Here is a 19,222-nt window from a genome sequence, read left to right on the forward strand (position 1 = left end):
CTATAAATAGTATACCATCTTCACATTGCAAGATCAGCAGTTGATTTTTTTTTTTAATATTTTGACTTATGATCATACTAAAAAAAACTTTTTAGTGATAGTTTGAATTTGTTGAATATTGTCAGACATGTTTAAAATTAAATGTGAAAGTCCAAAAATTAACCAGGTAGAGATAGTCATGATATTGCTACTAAAAAAGCAATTTTTAGAAGAAAAAAAAACTTCGAAGGAAAGATATCTTTTGTGATTTGTTTTGGACATTGTCGATGATGAGGTTGGCGAAATACATATTGAACAAAACTGCACACTAAAATCATTTTTAAAATACACTTTAAAAAATAGCTCCTTAATTATTCAGCAAATGAGTCGTCTATTCCAAAACCCTTTCTGGAAATAGACTACTCAAATATTACAATATTGGTTGTATAAAATACTCGGGATAACACTCATTTAAGTTACGTATTAACACGTAGGGAGTTTGACAATGTCTTCAGAAGTTTTAAAACAAATCGTATTTCAAATATTGTAAAATTCATTCACTGTGTTTTCTAGTTTGAATACATCATCATCCTCGTCCATACATCTGTTACATATATAAAAAGTGATCAGTTCAAGTGCCAATCCAAGGACAGTGAAATATTGCAGCATAAAACTACCTCACAAAGAAATGTTTCATGCCGACCTTGTCAGTAACAAACTAAGGACCTAAGCATGAGATGCACAACACCAGCACCTCACGCACCAACCAATACACGAGTTTTTTACTCAAGAGTAGCCATTGATCAAAAACACCAGTTCTGGTTCTATTTTACGCACAGAGCTGTATCATTGAAGTTTGGATACAATAACATAATATCTAATAATGATCCATTCATGATTACGGAGCTATTTAACCAAAATAACAAAAATATTTGTATGTAATATGATGTATTTGAGCAAATTAGTTTAGGGACTTGGAACATTAGCCATAATATTATGCATATGTATTCATAAATAGGTTTGAATTAAAGTAATATTAAAACAATGTTTATGGAAATACTACTATTGATTTTAAAACGTGGATATGTAAATATTTTTTTACCACAACTTATTAATAACCGAATAACCGAATAACTTCTAAGGACTTTATATGGATATCTCTATTTGCTTATCTCTCAACATATATAAAGGCATTTCGTACATACAATCACTATGAATCTGGCATAATGATTTAAATACAATATAAGTTTTAAAACTACATACATATTTACACAAATTCATACACTTACTCTTATTACTTATAATAGCAACAATTGCTTCAGAGTCAAATTGTGTCACTTGTTTATAGAAATTTATAAGTCATAAAATAAAATATCAGAGAAATTAAAATAGATGTTTTGTACACAATATTTACTATATCTATGTGTGGGGGGAATAATCACATACATCAAAATGTATTACTTTTCAGGAGACGGTTTTCTGTGTCTCAAACATTGCAGGAATCAAATCTAACATTGAAAAAATGTTCCTTTTTTTTCTCCATACTTATAGGAATTGGATTATTGCTAATAATCGGGAATACGTAGTAAGGTGATAACTCTTCAATGCTACGTCGTTTAAGGTATAAAGTTAGAAAAGGTTCTTCTTCGAGAAAACTTTTTTTGTAGTCGATAACCGATAACTAATAAATTTATTTTGTGTATAAAAGTACATTGACAATATTATCCTTAAAAACTTTATTTGACTTGCGTGTTTTGGAACATGTGTGAACATAGTTGCATACTACAAGATGAGCAAATAAAAATATAATTGAAAAAGTTGACTTATGTGATTGTTCCCCCCGCCCATAGATATATCCTTATAACTCCGGAAAGAAATTAAATATCAACAAAAGATTTTTTTAATAATTGAAGGCTGAATTTTAACACTTTAAAATCACAGGTATTTCTTTTAAGAATCTTGTTAATTTAACTAAAACTTGGTTTTTGCTCACAAATAACAAAAAATAATGATGATTTTTAACACAATATTTTCAACTGATTTTGACCATCTTGAAAACATAATACATCTTTAGACATAAAAATGGACACCCCGAATAAAAATGAAATTTCAAACAATTCAGTGAAAATGTAGAATGCATAGATCTAGATCTTTTACAAAAGCTGTAGTTTGAATATTGCTGTTATTTACTATTATTTCATTTTAAGTCAAACACCATTTAGACAAATCATGAAACTAGATCAATATGCATGCATGGAGAGAATTTATATATTTTTTTTTTTATAGAAACACATAACCATTCTTATTCTTTTAAATGTCTTTTTGATGTAAAATATGCTCTTACACTCTTAACATATATATATCGCTTCTATCGCATCTGCAAAAACTATTTTATTATAGCAATGCGAAAATGTTCATGTAAGTAAATGTATATATGTACTTTAAACCAATGACATGATTAGATACGTTACTAGCACAAGAAAATGCCATTTCAGTTTATGGGTAGTCGTCTTCCGTGCCTTCATTCTCAAATGGACTTTCATCCTGATCAAACATAATGCTACACAGAAATATGTCGTTGTGTGTAGTGAAAAAACACTTTGACTGCACAACAACTGTGAAAAACAAAACAGATACATGGAATCTGTTTTGTTTAGTGAACAGAATATATATAAAATTAATTTTATTTTTAAAATTTTGTCAGCTGCCAGCTAATGTCGTATTTATGGAAACAAGTTACACAGAAATAAGTATGAACTAAGGAAATAAAGATACATATCTCTTTCTCACATGAATGTTTGCATGTGTATCATGATTTTTTTATCTCTTTATTTTGAATTGTCAAGGGCAATGCTTTATTTGTAAATATGAGATCCAGTTACTGTGGGAATAACGTGTCTATTTATTTTACATCAGCATTTTTAAAAGATTTTTTTAATTAGTTTCCACTGTGCATTGACCAATCATAAGCTTACTGACATGACATCTACATTGTAATACATCCTATAAATACATAAAATATAACATCCTTTTTGTATACATATATTATTTCACACTATTTTCTTACTAAACGATATAATCATAAGTTCATAATTGATTTTTTCACGATTTTACTGAAGTTTATTGAAATACTTTGGATGAGAATGGACATTAAGAGGATATGCGGTGGGAGAGTGGTTTGATGAATAGATATTTGAATACAGTTTTTCTGTCACTCTCTCGCAAATGCATCCCCGAATAGTGAAACTGAACCGATTTTGATTTTTTAACAGTATCAGAAATATTTTTTGTGTCAGCACATTTCGCTTTTAAAAAATAATTATCCTATTTGTATACCATATGTTCGAAGATGGCAGATAAAACTAGGCACTTTTAGGGTTTTTGGATGGTTTGGTAAAAGATAATTTACGTCAATGGTGGATATCTATAGTGCGTAAAAAAACTCTAGTGCCATAATTCATCAAGCAAATACAGGAAAACGTTTGTATGAAGGAAGTTCAGACCGTGCATCACCTTAAATGTGCATGACTACTTTTAAATTAACATCATATAAACAAAACACTGTAAAATTGGTCCGCTTAAATTAGGCCAACTATTTGGAATTGCAAAATAATTGGCGTGTGCATGAAATATGTTTACTAAATCAACTTAAATCTATGGTGACCCGGCCAACCATAAAACTAAATATATTGTATTGACCACATTTACAAAAAATGCATCTTTATTAAAAATATGTAATTATATAAACTTACTAAAGTGAATGATTTCGTTAGTTTAAATAAAGATTTGATGGCATACCATAAAAATAATGACAGCTAAATTTCTTCAAAAACTGGAATAAATAAATAAAATTCACTGTGCTTTATACCTACCAAAAATTTGAAAGAAAACTGCTGCATTATACCTAATATAATTAAGCGGTTTACTTTAAAACTTGAGGTAGATTACAACGTACCTAAATTTTATTTAAGTTTTACAAAAATTTTAAGGAAAAAATATTTCAGTTTTTGTTATTGTAAAGGTAACTATAAGATCAGCCAAATCAAACATCACATTATATAATGTATACAAGGATTGACGATAGAAATTAGAATCAATGTAAAGGACAAATTGGTTTTTAAATAAATAATATTATCCCAGCTGGGGTGTTTTTCCACTGAAATGTATGACTGTCATTTTGCCATAATGTAACAAATTATTATATACGTATATTCCGCAATAAATATATCAATTGGTTTTATTAAGCTATCAATCTGTCTACAAGTGTCCTATGCACCATTAATTGCGTATGTAGAATCCCAACCGTCCATGTGCTCTTTTTTATTTAAAAATAAATATTTGCATCCTTATAAAACACCCAAATACTTCAATTTTGGGGGGCAATTTTAAGGGCTCTATATCTGAAAGATGTGTCGGGATATTTATTTACTGTACAAGGCCCTTGAGGTGATTTTCACAAAAATGGCGCTGGAAGCGGTTATTGAATTGTATTAAGTCCGGAAACATAAATGTGTATGCATTTAACAACGTACAAAAATATATTGTTAAATAGACAGCATCAAACATAAAAAAATACAGAATTAAAAAAATTAAAATACAGAACCACTATTTGCATGTTTGCTCTTCAGACTATTTTGGAGATTGTCTTTTATAGCATTTCATATTTCTATCAACAATATGTCTATGAAATGTTTTAACACATATAAAGAAAATTATAATCATCTAATGTAGGTATAAAACAAATACAGTTGAACTTGGTTATTACGAGGAAGGTGGGACCAACTGAATTTGCTTGTTATAACCATTACTCGTTATACCAGAGAAGGGTATTTTTAAATCCAATTGCCATTGCATATTGTCACGTAAACAAAGTATGTTTATGTATTATTCATACAGTTAATTTAAAAATAAAACAATTAAGGAAAATTATAATTAACGCTTACAAACACACCACTTCATAAATTTCAAATGAAGATGAATAAACATTATTATTTTTCCACAATGTTGGCACTGTTAAATGAAAACTTTTTACACACTTCAAAATTTTTGCGTCACATTTTAGTTCACAAATAAAATTGATACTTTTTCTCGAATCGAGACACTTGTTAGAAGACATGTTTACAATTCAAAGGTTAGTTCTAACTGATCCGACATCACCCACTTGTGATGTTTATTATGCATTCATTGACCATGATCATTTAAAAAAAATTTCAAAACATTGTAAAAAAAACCCCGAAACAAGGATTTCATTCATGAACTACAAAAACAGTTGTAAATTGTAATCAGGTGCCGAGCTGGAACTTACCGCTTGGATTGTTTACACGCAATTTTAACCATATGGCTGTTTATTTTTTCAATGTTGTCGGCGAAAACACCAAGTGACATAAATGTAATCCGATCACGACATACAGCAGCATCAGTCCTAAGTAAGCGGCCTGTTACGATTTATTTTTAGGTTTTTATTTTTAAAATTATGTTTTTAAACAATTTAAGAGTTTTTACTCAACTGTTGACAATATTATTCGGTATGTCTAAGAAGTAGCTTGTTAAAAAAGTGAATAAATGTATAGAGAAAATCATAAACTAAAATGTCAATGAATGTTTCCTTATTATATCCGAGATCTTGCTATTTCCGTGATCGTTATAACCAAGTTTGACTGCATGCATAAATTATAATATACAATGTCAACATAATTTCTAACAATAATTTTTATATTTAAAACCCCTCAAAGGTGGTCAATATCCTTTGTTTCAATGATAGGAACGTTTTCCTGACAACTGGCAATAAAATTAACAAGTTAATTAAATAATTGTAACATAAAAATTAATGGAACTGTCCTTAACCCTTCCCTTACTGTGCTAAAAAAAACATGCATTTCTGTGGTGTGCAATACACATGCAAAAATAAAAGATTTCAAATCTGAAAAATTGAATATTTATAGACAATTGCTTCAATCAACTATATTTGAAGTCAAAAGTGATTATATTTGCAATACAATAGCAAAAAATATGAAAAATAATTTGCTAACGCTCACTATGCGAGCAAGTGGAGCACCCCTAACGAAACCCTGAGAGCTACTGGTAGGAGTACTGGCTTTACCTATAGTATTGAGAGCGAGAAGTAAAGAGTGTGTGAGACAATCATTTATGAAGCGCTGAGAGCCAGAGGAACTTAAGAGACAGTTTTCGGCAAAACGGCTTCCTAACATTTACGACTTTTTAAAAATATATCTAAAATATCTAGGATGACGGTTGACGTTACGATTTTTTCGTTATATAAATGAAAAGAAAATAAATTATGTAAACTGACAGCTTATATAAATTTTGCAGTTATGTTTCTCTGGCATAATTTTTTGAAAAACTTAAATTTAGCCTAATATTATTTTTTGTTTATTAAGTTTCCAGCTTAAATATCGAGTTAGTGTAAAACTAAGATTTTTTTCATGCGACTACATACTCGGATTAAATTTATGTTAAACATCCCTTAAGCGTTTATAGCTCTCAGCAGCTCATATATGGTATTCTTTTACTTCATACGCCGCGACAACGCGACACATAGGTAAACTTTTAATTGTATTTATGATTTATCCCTGATTTCTGATAAAATGCTTTTTCTTTTTTTTAAATTTGTTATTTAAACATAAATTATTTCAATATATACGTAAATGTATAAGGAGTATTTATTATATCTATAGAGATATTAAAGTTATTAGATGCAATGTGTACTAGCTACATATCACAGGAAAGAGAGGGTTAAATCTGCACTATTGAAGGATTTTCATCACTAAAACAACATGTTTGTAATGTATTCTAATATATAAATTAATATTTCCCAACTTAGCAGACTTTATCTTACAGATTACCTTAAACATTTGTTTGGCTAACACAGTAACTAATGACAAGATTTTATGTTAATTTAAATATGCTGTGAGATATAACCAACTAAGTGTGGTAACACCTTTATGATTAGCCGAGTGGTACAAACTACTATAATACAATATAAATAAATAATACCTAAATGACATAAAAAAATATTTATAAAAGTATCTAAAAATATTATTATCTAACCGCATTATACTTTTGGCAGTGCTGGATACCTATGTGGACATAAGTTCTCCGTAACTACAAATGGGGTGTTCGTAACACCAAGACACTTAGTTTAGGAAGCCAAGGGAACTATTAACCCGAGGGTAGAAGTATTCTATGCATTGGATAAGTGCTGTATTCACTGCATCACATCTGTGGCAGCTCATCAATAGGAGTGACAAACTTGAAGTCTTCGGGGAACAGTTTAGCGGCCGAGGGATACATGAGCTTGTACGATTGTCGGATCGTGACATCGGCAACACCGGCAATGTCACCAATTTCTTTTTGGCTTCTTTTGTCTTCCGATGCCTGAAAATAGAAAAGGATTTTAGAACCAGAATACATAAACAGTAACTTAAGAAGACACATATGTAACGAAACATATGGAAGCATGGATTGGAGCAGCAATTCGTTTTAAATTTGTAATAAGTTGATGTATGGAAAAACACCAAGGCGGTGTTTACCAATGAAACCATTGGCAAAAATAAATATATAATAAAATAAGGTTTTAAAATAAAGATGCCGACAATGATAAAAATCATACATGTGCGTTTTGGTAAATTTTTTAAGCTTAAGCAAATTCTTGCAACCCGCAACAGTTAAATAATTGAGTTTTTGCACATATTATGGAGGTAAAAACACGACTCTGTACAACCGAGGAAACCCCTTAATTCTTCCGAGGGACCAGGTATTTTACCCGACTTATTTAATTTACTGAGTTTTTAAAATTCCTATAAACTATAGATATAAATAAAACAACCAGAAAATCCCATCTTTCTAGTTTGTTAAAGTATTGAGAACTGGTTAACATACAAACCCCACTAAATCTTTAATTTATTTACTATTTATTTATTCCACGGCTTATGCCTTTAACAAAGTATAAAATATTTCTAATTAAAAAAAACAAAATACTAAATACATATATAATAAATGTGTATATAAACAACATGAAACAAAAAATTTCAATAGCAAACAATAAAAAAATCATATACCTAGTATACTTAAACCTGTAAACTTAGCATACACAAAAAAATAACAAGAGAAAAAATGTAATGTTTTGGAGTGACGCAATATATCATAACGTATTCCTTTATATTGAGGTAGATACAGTACTGCACATTGTTAATAATTACAATTTGGAAACGAAATCATTAAATATGTAGATATTAATTTCAATAGGGAAACTTTTTAAAAATCTCCATTATTTCCATGTTCGTTAGCTAACATGTGGAGCCGTGTTTATAGATTTTTAATATAAATATTTCTTTTTAAAATCTTAACTATTGAAACAAATTAAAAGAACTAAAATGACATCATGCTGTGGCAGTAAGTACTAAATTTATAGTGAGGCTACAATATATTTTACACTCCAATACTGCTACACTTTAATAATCAATATTGATTACATAAAGCATGTTACTCAATTTTTTAAAAAAGGGGGTAATGAGAAAGCGCAGGTACGTCTATTTGAGTTTTGATAAAGTTACGAAGTTGTTCATTAATAGGTACACACGTAATCAATGCTAAAACGTGCAGTAGCGACATAAGGCGACAGGCGACTAACACAAGAGTAGATGCGATAATAGAAATACTCCACTGGCTGCTCCTTTCCACTTACTTCTTCTACGAGACGTCATAAAAATTAGACTCAAGATCAAAACTCACTCACACTGTGACATCCGGTGAATATGTTTTCTCTTAATGTTTGAGGCTCGTTTACTTTACGATATTATGCACACCAAATTCAACCTTATGTACATTAAAACAAATATGGTTTTTATAGACCGAAGATGTCGTGTGCATTGCCCGTGCATAGCAAAACCTGTATTTTGTACAAGGGTTGTTTTTACATTGATATATTTTTATATAAAAGCTTTTTATTCAACGCGCCGCATTGTGAACGTGTGGAATATGTTTTTTTTAGTGAGGCAAAGCCTCACTTGCGTCACCTGCAAAACTGCCACTGGTATCATGCATATGCATCATATCCTAAACATGAATAAGGAAAACCGGAAAAGACTTAACAGTTAAGTCAAACATTTAAACGGATTGTTCTCAGAATAGGCAATCATTTAGAGGGTTTTATCAGTACACTGATCATACATTCTTTTTTAATAATCTTTAGCGAACAAGCCAATAGTATAATACACACCTGGGAAGACATGTAAATAGCCGCAGCAGCAACAGAAATAGGACTCCTCCCGGGAACTATATCTAATTCTACTGCCTTGTGAGCGATGTGTGATGCAGCACGCTGGACCATATTGGGAAGAGAAAGGTTTGAGCAGAATCTCGACATGAAATCAGCCGTCGTGATGAGATCCACCGAAGTTTCCAGAGCTTTCAATATCAATTTGAAGCATCTACCGATTTCTTTTTTGCTTATTTTGCTGACCGCGCAAATTTCTTTAAATGTACGTGGTACACCTTCCTGGCGACAAGCGATATATAAACACGCAGAGGCTATAGCATCATTTGCCCTTCCTTTTAAATTCTTACCATCATGGACCTGAAATAGAAATGTTTAATTGTTAAATATAATATACGTATAGCATACTGAACTGTTCACTTCAAATTTACAGAGCGGGCAAAATTGCCGATTGATCGGCCTATTTGTTAATTATTCCAAGTAAGTAATTAACATTAAGTACACAGGATCCTATTTGATACCTATATAAAAATTATAAAGAACTATATATATGAGGCAATCTAAAATAAAATGTTCAAGGTGAAGACCTTTCATAAAGTAAATTTTGGTCCGAAGAATTACTGTTTATTTTAAACTCTCTCAATCCCCATAAAAAACTTTAAAAAAATTATCTTCATAATTGATTATTGCAGATCTCAGAGCTTATTATGGTTCTGTAGTGTCACAGACTCCGACCAAAGGTTTGGTTGTTTCTAATTTAGTTTTTATGTCCTATCACAGTTTGATAAGATTATGACAAAATTTTATGTAAAAAATTCAAAAATTGAACTATTAATTCTTTTTATATTCTGTATGACTTGCGAACATTTTATTTATATTTTGGTGTAATTTATTAATAGCATTATCTACAAAGATTTAATTGATTGATAAACAAATATCATTTGACTTCATAATTTTTCCTATATTTTAATAATAATTATATGTAGATCGTGTACACACAAGCATGAACCGTTATCTACTAAGCAATTAAAATTGTTTTATCAATTTTATGATTTACCTTAGTTTGTATAAATATATGACATTTTAATGGACATATTCTTTATACTACATATTTTAATAGACAATGTGCAAAAAGTGCAAAAAGTTGCAAATGTGCAAAAAGTTTATTAAATGTAAATTTTACATAATTTAGTTTATGTGTACAACTTTGCTTCTGCCATTTTTTTTCTTATTATAAAAACTGGTTATACGTTTATAAATCAAAGTATTGCCCGTTGCTGGCCACTACTTTCTCCTATCTTTTGGACAGCATACGAATCCCGCACTGAAAAAAACATCGGTCATCTTTTGAAGTGATCCACGAATCGATCCAATTTTTTACTTTTTCATAAGACCGGAAATGTTGGTCAGCCAGGCCGTGTGCCATTGATCGAAACAAGTGGTGGACAGAGGGAGCAACGTCTGGAGAATACGGCGGGTGAGGTAGGACTTCCCATTTTAAAGTTTCCAAGTACATCATGACAACTTTCACAACATGCGATCGAGCATTATCATACTGCAAAAACTCTTTATCATGTCTCTCGTTGTATTGTGGCCGTTAGTCTTTCAGTACTCGGCTCAAAAGCATTAATTGCGTTTGATAATAATCGCTTGTGATTGTTTCACTCCGTTTTAATAGCTCATAATACACTACGCCGAGCTGGTCCCACCAAATACAGAGCATGATCTTAGAGCTGTGAATATACGGTTTGGCCATCGACATGGAAGCATGACCAGGAAATCCCCATGATTTTCTGGACTTGGGGTAATCGTAATGGACCCATTTTTCATCCACTACTTACGGCTAAAGTCATCTACAGGAACACGGCAGAAGCAAAGTTGTACACATAATATATTTATTGGTTATTTTTTTTAAAACATTAATGTTAAAATATTCCTAATCTTAAAAAAAAAAATCCTACCTTTACTAGAACACAAATTAAATAACAGGAAATTTTACACTCGAAATTATTACCATAATTTCCACAACAGTTTATTAATAATATCTGATATGTGAATGTTTTTTGTTTTGTTAATAAATAAGTTTATATTGGATAGAATATATACAGTGGCTCGAAGTGATATCAGTACAATTGCACATTCAGATTTTTGTGTTGAATATCTGTGAAATTACTGTATATATTTTAATATTTTATTTTGATTTTACACCCTTAACTAGTAAGGAATCGATTTCAATCAATAAATGTAAACAAACTATTCACGAAAAAATACTTCAAATACGAAACACTCACCAATACAAAATTGCACCTAACATTGTATAGCCCGGCGCATGCGGAAGGAAGCATATTAAAACTTGTCCATTTCGAAACAATCTGTTGTGTCATCTTGATTGATAAATGACATTATTTATATTGAGTTATTACATGATTTGTCACTTAAGGGATCACCTCACAGTGGTAAATTATTTTAATAATTGGTCAAAAATCTAAAAATACTTTAGTTAACGTGTGTGAAATCATCATTTTGCTATGTAAAAAGGGAAAAATAAACCGCAATATTGCAAATAATGTATAAGACAGTCTACTATACTGTTCAATATGAATAGGTATTTTGAGAAAAATCAAATAGTGGACAAGTTTAGTGTAAGAGCATAAGAAGTTTCCATTGAGTTCAAAAATTTTAAGAAAATTGCGAAAAAATAATTTAAAAGGTAGGGTGCCAAGAAAAAACCGTTTGTACAAAACAAAAATTTAACGCAGCCAGGAGATATTGGAACGGCGTGATATTTTGTGATAAAAGCAAATTTGATATGTTTAGGCCAGATGGACAAAGATATATGTGTCAAAAACCAAATGATTAAATAAATCCTAAAAAAACATTTTAACCGTCAAGTATAGCGGAGGATCTGTAATGGTTTGGGGTTGTATACCAGCCCGGGAGGTGGGTGAACTTCAATTTATCGACACAACAATGGACCAGCATATTCATCTAAACGTTTTAAAAGAAAAGTTTAAACAAAGTGCTTAACAAATCGACCTAAGCGAGTCTTCCAAGTTCTACCAAGATAATGATTCGAAACAAGTCATAAACTATACGGTCATAGTTATTGTACAACTATCCAAAAGTATTAGAAACGTCACCAACATCATCAGATCTCAATCCTATTGAGAATCTGTGCCAAAAATTGGATGTCCATTTAAGGAAACACAATATTTTTACCACAAAGCACCTAAATAATAAATAACAAGAATAAATTTTCTGCAAAAAATATGTATTTTCTATGCCTTAAAAACTCAGGTGTGTTGTAAAATAAAAGGGATACCTGGTAAAGTTTTTTTTTTTTGTTGTTTCATGGATATTTTGTGTTTCAATTGGTGATACTTTTAGATAGTGCTATCTGTACGAATATCAGTGTGAGGTGAAATTTCATTTTAGCAAGTGTTTCCTATTTTTTGTATTTTTTCATAAATAGTTTGTTTACACTTCAGATTCAGTCTGGGAACTAAGAAATACTACTGTTGAAATCAACCGTTCAATTAAATATTTCAAGTTCACTTTGCTGGGAATCAAACCTGGGATCTCAAGCATGGTAGGTGAACATATCAACCACTACATTACGAGGCGGACTTATATTTAGTCGAATGACTTTTTCAGGACCTAAGAGTAAAAACCGCTCGTCCAGGATTCTAGTTCTATTTTACAAACAGAACAGTATATTTCATTCTGCTCGGACACAGGAAGAACATTGTTAATAAATTAATTAAAGGAATTAAAATTATAAAAACCTATTGTTAATTTACCTGTTTGAATAATATATTAGCCCGGTCCACAATTGTTTTTGGCAAATTTATTCTATCTGCCATTGTATTTATTTCCCTGAAGGCATTTATAAGGGCCCTATCGGAGCTGCTAATTGTCCGCCTGTTCTGATACTTGGAGACACCGAAGCTATCGAACGAGGCATCTCCTCGACCAGGTCCAATCATGGTGGACAGGTCCCCTCCAGAGAGAAGTGGATTCTCTGGACCTCCCACACGAGAAGGATCCACTCCGGCCTTTTCATTACTAAATGTCCTCCATTCAGACCCGACATCTATTACCCTGTGCGAAAATAAAAAAATATATAAGAGACAAATAAAAATAAAAATTCAGGAACTTATTTTAAAATACACAATTTAAAAATTGTAAAATCAACTCCTCTATAAACACAAGGAAAGTGTAAATAATATAATATTACATCGACCTATATTATTAAACTAAAAATATATGAGGGAATTAGAAGCAAACTTATAAATCACTACAAAAAATTGAAAAATGGGTTATTGATGGCAAAATAAACTATACATAGAAATCTACTTACCTACCTAAATAATAGCGTAATTTAAAACTGTCTCTAAATCTAACAAAAACGCATTTTAATTATACTTGACACCGCAAACTTAGCATTCTCCATTGAGCTGGTGAAGAATAAATATGAAAGAAAACATGGTGAAGCGTAAATCTTAGAAATTAAAAAAACTATTCATAAAAATATAAAAAAATCGTTTAGTCCACCCCTGTCTAGTTTTAAAGATCGTATCCATCTCACTTCACACCTCCCATCTTTACAAAAACAATATGATAAAATGATTTAGCTCCATGTTACGATTTAATATTTAGTATACATTGTTAAAATTCTAATAAGATTCATTAGTTAATTATATCTTGATAAAGAAACTTGCGTAGCTTTAAAACCGGGCGGTAGAAAAAATAAAAAATAAGTATTTAAAATCAGAGTCGTTTTATATTTATTTTATTAATTGAACTTTAGTTAAGAAAGAAATTTATTATTGTTTGTTTTATTTAACACAGTCCACTCATTTTATATATATATTTTTTTACTATTTTTTATTCTCCTCTGTACTTGAAAAAATAAACCTTTTAAAAAAAATTATAAATTCGATGTATTGTTAAATATATGTTAAAAAACCTGTCTGCTAAGTAAAGATTTTTTTTATTATTGGCAATTCATCCTACGAAGGTTGAAGTAAAGCATTGAGGTATATAACTAGAGTAATCATGAGAGTAATCTGCGGCCAATTGGCATATGTTTGATAGAACGAAGTTTAGTCTGTTGCAAGCAGTCCCCAGCCACTTTTCTCCTCGCAATTACTAAAATGCCTATATGTACGCTAAAATACTGCACAAATCGATCTGGAAAAGACAGAAAAAGCAATGGTTAATCTTTCACCGGAAAGTAATGTTTTTATCTCAATCAAATACTTGTTTAAAATAGCTATTTGAATGTTAAAAAATGTTTTATTAATATGTTACCAGTCGTAAGCCATCTCCTGTCTCTGCCCTGCTCAGTTAGTCGGGCGTATAGTGAAACGATAAACAAAGGTGACGCGTATGCGGAAGGTAGAGACATACTGAATAGAACTTACAGTAGGCCGATGAAAACAGCTTTTTACAGTACTACGTGTTTTGCTAGACAAAGTCAACGTGATATAACGTGCGAAACTTGCTCACTCCGCTGGCCATTCCCTTTCCTTTGGGGATGACTTTTTAGCTCGGATATGTATGGAGTGTTATCTCTATATATTATATCTCAATGAAGTAAAGGTTGTTTCTTTAATGAATAGTGTCTCACATTTTATTTTTAGTTAAACTCATTCTTCTGTGAATAACTTTTTTTTACTATAGGACCTCCATTTTATTATAAACAAATCCTTAAATGTTTTCAGAACATTATTAAACAAAATAAATGTTTTATTGCACTAAGAATTACCTATTACGTCCCCTACTATGGGCATGCAGCTTTGTTAGTTATGATAACGTCTTTGAAGTCCATAATACGAAACAAAAATGGCGGCATTTGTTTAATGTATGAAGCAAATCTAGATATCTCCATCTAGTAATAAGCAAAATTAGAAATGTCCTTTCTCTTGATTATGCAAAATTAGATATCTCCACATTTTTGTAGCATAACTAATGTCCATTTTTAAGCTGTTTAAATAATAATGTTTTTTTTCCTATTACACTTATTTTTTTAAAGCCTTTTTATTATGAATCCAGGTTTTCCAAAACAGTTTTTTTTTTTTTTTTAAGTTATAAGTTTTTCAACAATATTTTGAGTTTGTCCAAATTTTTGTAGACAAGGACTGGATTCAACTCCCTGGGGAGCTGTTTATATTAACATATTACAACAGAGATGAAGAACATTTAAAAGAAGGTAATATAGAAGTCTAGGTTTCAAATAAAGGTTTCAGCTCTTTAACTTCACAAACGTCACAACAAATGTCGAAATTAGAGCAGAATGCAAGGCTGAGTTAAGCATTATCGACAAAATTAAGAAAGGTCTTTTGCGATGGTTCGGTCATGTGGAGCGAATGAATGATGAAAGAACGGCTAAAAAGATTTATGATGCGAATGTGTCTGGTTGTAGAAGTCGAGGAAGGCCGAGAAAGACATGGCATGATCAAGTACAACAAATTCTTGAAAGTGGTCATGTGAAAAGTCGGAATAATCGACGTGCGTGCATGAGAAGATGAATGAATGTGAAGGAAGGAAAGGGAGTGTGCCAGGACAGAGTGGTGTGGCGTTCTATCCTCTCTGCCTACCCCTCCGGGGAAATGGCGTGATGGTTAGTTAGTTAGTTAGTTAACTTCACAAACATCAACAGATGAAAGAATTAAAGGAATATAGATGTTCAAATATGGGCAGAATGGTGAATGTTACACAGTGTGTCAAGTGGGCATTAACAGGTCATAAGCCCTGTAGATGCCTAGACTTCTATATTACCTTCTCTTAAATGTTCTTCATCTCTGTTGTAATATGTTATTATAAGTTTTTCATAAATATCTAATGTGTTCAAAAACCGCCTAGATGCACACATCAATTTATAATGTTTAATAACCATGTACACTTGATATACACGCATTAGCTTAATAGCTGCTAGCGTATTATTATTAATAATAATAATAATAATAATCTCTGTAACTCCTTCAATGGAGATCTCTATGTTTGCTTCTCATACCCTCATATGTGTGGTCGTTTGTCTGTCACAAGAACTCCTCCAAAACAGTCATTGTCATGTCATTCTAGATGCAATTTCCTAGGTCAACCTTGCTATTTTCAAGCCAATTTTTTCTAGACCCTCTTCATAAAATCAAACTATTAAAAGGTGAGTGGCAGTGTAGCTGACGTCATAGTCCTTTCCTTTATTATTGTATGTTAGTATAAATGTTTCAATCATTATTTAAGTTGTATTTAATATGTAACCTAGTATGTATGAGTCTGCGAGGGTAATTCCGCGTCTAACCGGCCGCTGCCGTATAAAGGACAAATTGAGCGGAGCGTGTCAAGCTAGCGGCCCTTTCACGTCCACTCTAGTCGGCGCTCGATTGTGCAATGGAGGGACGGGGGCGGGGGTCGGGGCTTATACGTTGGCTAGGGGGCGCCTATTTACGTTGGCCGCTCGGGAGAATACTTGACAAGAGTGGGGGGCCAGCACCATTCCCATACCTAAGGTTACCGTAGGGTCAGATTTTGTAACCTTGTATAAATATGTGCACATGTGAGAAATAAAGACATCGATCGAAAACAGTAAACACTCTCTTTTAACTCTACTCTGCCCGATTACTTCGCCACTTCATCTTCAGATCTTCACTGCACCTTTCCTGGACTCAGCCGAATCCAGAAGCGGATTTACAACCTGCTAGCCGCCACTGACAGCCGACAGTATTTTGAATACATATTCATACCTACGGGCTACTGATACCAATCGCAGCTCGCAGTAGAATACCAGCGTCTTGCCGAGATTTTTACAGTCTCACTATTCTTTATACGAGGCGGAAACACGTCATGTACAGGCAGCAATGTGAAATTTAGAATCAACATATAAAATGGCATTTTTAGATCGACCGTGCTGTTTTCTTCAAGTCAAATTTTTCCCGCCTTTCTTTGGTAAAATAAAGCTTATTAACAGTATGTCGGAGCGACTTGAATTTTTTTTTTTTAAATATTTCCCACAATCCTGGGATAAAATAATAAAATTAAGTATTAAAAACTAAAATCTACACTGATCCGTGAATCTGCTACACTACCATTGGCCCACAAACCCGATTCTTTAAAAAAAGGAACATTGAAGTCTACGCATTTACAGGGCTCGGAACCTGTTGCGGCAAGTTTAAGTGATCATTTTACATACCATTTACATACCCTGATCTGCCTATGCTTGAACATGGATATTTAAAAAATAATTCTATTTATTGATTTTCGTGAAGTAAAAGAGATAAAACCTGTACAAATGTGAGTTTTTATCTAATTATTTTATCTACAAGAAAACACCTAAAAATACTTTTTAAATCCCCCTAGAGTAGAAAATCTAGTAAACGTCTGTGAAGATTTGGACATACTTAAAATATAATTCATATTTAAATTGTACTTAACCAGCTTTATAAGTTAAATATCTGGTCGTACTACATCATTTCATATTCCTTGTTTTGTATATTTCAAAATTTCCAGAAATGCACACTCGTGACTTCGGAATTAATTTGCCTGATGAGAAGTGATTCATTATGAATTATCAACGATTTCACCACAAATTATTATAATTATGAAATGTTCTGTTGATGACATCAATGTATTACTGTCTCTTGTGACATTATCATACAAACCTTTTTTAGGTGTTGTGTGTATTCTATAGATGTATAAACATAATAAAAAAACATTAAGTTGCATTCTATATAAAATATTACAGTTTTACGTACCAGAATGTGTGCTTATCCCTTTTATTTAACACTTGTGTCTGTTTTTTAGTTTGTTAAAGCAGGTGTAAGTATAAAGTGACTAAAATATTGAATGACTTAAAATGTTACAAACTTACAAAATATTATTTAGAATACAGTTCTGTCGTGGACACATTACTTTAATTCTGTTTGTCCATGATTTAAGCTAATATTTCAAATAACATCTACAAAAACATGGTCTGCCATATTGGGACACCCAATCAAATATAAACCAAATAAAATAAAAAAACACATTTGAGGTACCATAATTTCAGTTCAACTCTTCAATAACCATGTGTTACTTAGAAGCAAATAGAAGGGACATGATGTAAAGGTCGAAATATTAAACAGTAAGCAAGAAAATAGTCCGAAATTGGTGCAATATAAATATGTTATTGTATTACCTGTCACCCACAACCAAGCCACATTCGGAACATATTTGATCTCCAGCTCTGTAATCTTCAATAAGTGGAGCTTCAGGATGAGCATAGCAACACACCTTATTTGTATCAGTCCTGAAAATATATTGTTATGTACTTAAAAGTCTATTTTCTATATTGACAAACCTTAATATTCCAAAAACAATTTGAGGGAAAGGTTTCAATCATAAAAACAAAACAATATTGTCATTTTTTGACAACTTTTACTTTGATCATAAATGAAATTAATTACACCTTGGCGGGAAACGAATAGATTAACAGTAAATGTGTAAAATATTCTAACAGGAAATGTACAAAATAATCTCGCAATTAATATAAAACTGGAACAAACCTTGACGAGCTAGCCATGTTAGAATTTTGTAATAAATATAAATATTTAGTCGTCTATGCTACCGCACTTCACACGAATTTTCACAGAAGAATCTACGAACGGCTACATCAACCATCGACTAAAAATATGGTTATTTTCTCTCCAAGAAAAACACGTAACCAAAGATTCGGGTAAAGATGTCAATCGAGTTCATGATAAAAAATAATAAATATTATGTTAATAAAATTTGTATAAAACCACTCACCGATACAAATTTTATTATTTTATACAAATTTTGTTAACATAATATTAAAATGTCGGACCACAAAGTTAATGCTTTGAATATTAATAATAAAAAATAATTAATTTATTAATCAATACTGTTACCTATATTATAATATTTTATACTTATATGTAATGTAATATTATTTTACGACGATATTAATTTTTAAAAACTCTAGGAGAAAGGGGGACAAGGAGATATTTC

At 31.3% G+C, this 19,222-nt stretch overlaps 1 protein-coding gene across 1 annotated transcript; it reads right to left on the minus strand.

Moving 5' to 3' along the window:
• Nucleotides 1–6,588: 6,588 nt before the first annotated feature.
• TfIIB (transcription factor IIB) lies at nucleotides 6,589–18,849 on the minus strand. The gene is made up of 5 exons (XM_088228335.1): nucleotides 18,757–18,849; nucleotides 18,390–18,500; nucleotides 13,015–13,315; nucleotides 9,218–9,574; nucleotides 6,589–7,374 (listed from the first exon to the last, which is right to left on the minus strand). Exons 1-5 carry the CDS (start codon nucleotides 18,771–18,773, stop codon nucleotides 7,213–7,215), a joined length of 948 nt encoding a protein of 315 aa, XP_088084461.1. The 5' UTR covers nucleotides 18,774–18,849; the 3' UTR covers nucleotides 6,589–7,212.
• Between the last annotated feature and the right edge of the window lie 373 nt (nucleotides 18,850–19,222).

The sequence above is a fragment of the Micrasema longulum genome, unplaced genomic scaffold (assembly GCF_059751315.1).
Source record: "Micrasema longulum isolate JH-2025_06_02 unplaced genomic scaffold, ASM5975131v1 h1tg000045l, whole genome shotgun sequence".
In the NCBI taxonomy this organism is placed as follows: Eukaryota; Metazoa; Arthropoda; class Insecta; order Trichoptera; family Brachycentridae; genus Micrasema; species Micrasema longulum.